The following is a 1,387-nucleotide window of genomic DNA, read 5'->3' on the forward strand; positions in this document are numbered from 1 at the left end:
TTTTCAGGACAATCTGATGAGGGATTAAAGGCTGTAAAAACACAGCGCGCGCGCAGCCGCAGGGGTTCAGCGTGACACCGTGGATCAGACTGGAGTTCATAAAAGCAGAAAAATCTTTTCATCACAAAGTTTGGTATCACGTGACGTTGAGCTGAGGCAGAAACTAAGTTCTTCTCACCTGTCGATGCTGATGACGCACAGAGTCATGATGGACGCCGTGCAGCACATCACGTCCATGGCGATGAAGACGTTGCAGAAGAACTGGCCGAAGATCCACTGACCCCCGATCAGGTCCGTGATGCTGACGAACGGCATGACGGCCAGAGCCACGGACAGGTCCGCCACGGCCAGAGACACGATCAGGTAGTTGGAGGGCTGGCGCAGCTTCTTCACGAAGCACACGGAGATGACCACCAGCAGGTTCCCGCAGATGGTGGACAGCGTGAGCATGGTGAGGACCCCGCCGATCAGCACCTTCTCCACGCGCCCGTAGCTCAGGATCTGCTCTCCGCAGCGCGTCCCGTTCGTCTCCATGACCTGCGGCTGAGTGGAGGTGGAGGGAGACGTGGCCGCTGCCGCTGCTGCCGCTGCGGCGTCCTGCGCGATCTTCAGCAGCCGCGGCGCGAGACCCTCAGAGACCATGATGCTGATGGAGCCGCCAGGATCCGCGGCGCTGACTCTGTCCTGCGTCACCAAGGAAGACCTCATGGCGTCACCAGCCAAAGTCCCGTTACCTGCTCCCGCGACCACCATCCTGCTGCCCGGCGGCGCGTCTCATCCATGCACGCGGAGGCGCGTCCGGCGGCGACACAGACGCGCGCAAACGTGCCGCTGCTGGTGTGAAGAATGACTAATTTCTCTCCACTTAGATCCACAACAAGCTGCTCTCACAGCTTCTCCTCGCCTTCACGCGACCTCTGCGTCTTCACTCCGCGGTTTGGAGGCTCGACCTCGTCATTACGCACGCGCCGCGCCGCGGGCACACTCCCAGAATACCTGACCTATAAAAGTGGAATTAGTTTCGTGTTTTCTGAGGCAAACCTCCCCAACATCTGAGCCTTCATGTGCAGGAGGGAGAAACCTGGAACCCGGCGCGCGCAAATCCAATGAAAAACGTCTGACGTCAAAACTGGTTTTGTGTGATGTTTCACCACACACCTGCACGCACGTGCACACCGTGAGCACAGAGCAACTCCATGAATGTTTGGAGACGGTTTTAATGTCAGCAGACAGAGTGCGCGCGTGGACTGCGGTGCGTAAAAGCGCAGAATGAGGAGTTTGCGCGTCTTTTAGCGCGAGTGTGGGTGTTCGTTTCAGCACACGCGCGTGCACAAACGGGGGAAAAGTGCTGAGCGTCATGCCCTTTGCATGTGACGCTTTTTTTTAT

General features: G+C 57.9%; 1 protein-coding gene across 1 annotated transcript in view; it reads right to left on the reverse strand.

Moving 5' to 3' along the window:
- Positions 1-753, reverse strand: part of htr7a (5-hydroxytryptamine (serotonin) receptor 7a) — a gene marked incomplete at both ends in the record, with an annotated part of 10,533 nt that extends 9,780 nt beyond the window's left edge. Inside the window, one exon of the mRNA XM_079249476.1 lies at positions 179-753. Coding sequence (XP_079105602.1) covers positions 179-753 — 575 coding nt within the window. The remainder of the gene's footprint in view (positions 1-178) is intronic.
- Positions 754-1,387: the final 634 nt, after the last annotated feature.

Source organism: Telmatherina bonti (genome assembly GCF_933228915.1).
Source record: "Telmatherina bonti genome assembly, chromosome: 11".
NCBI lineage: Eukaryota > Metazoa > Chordata > Actinopteri > Atheriniformes > Telmatherinidae > Telmatherina > Telmatherina bonti.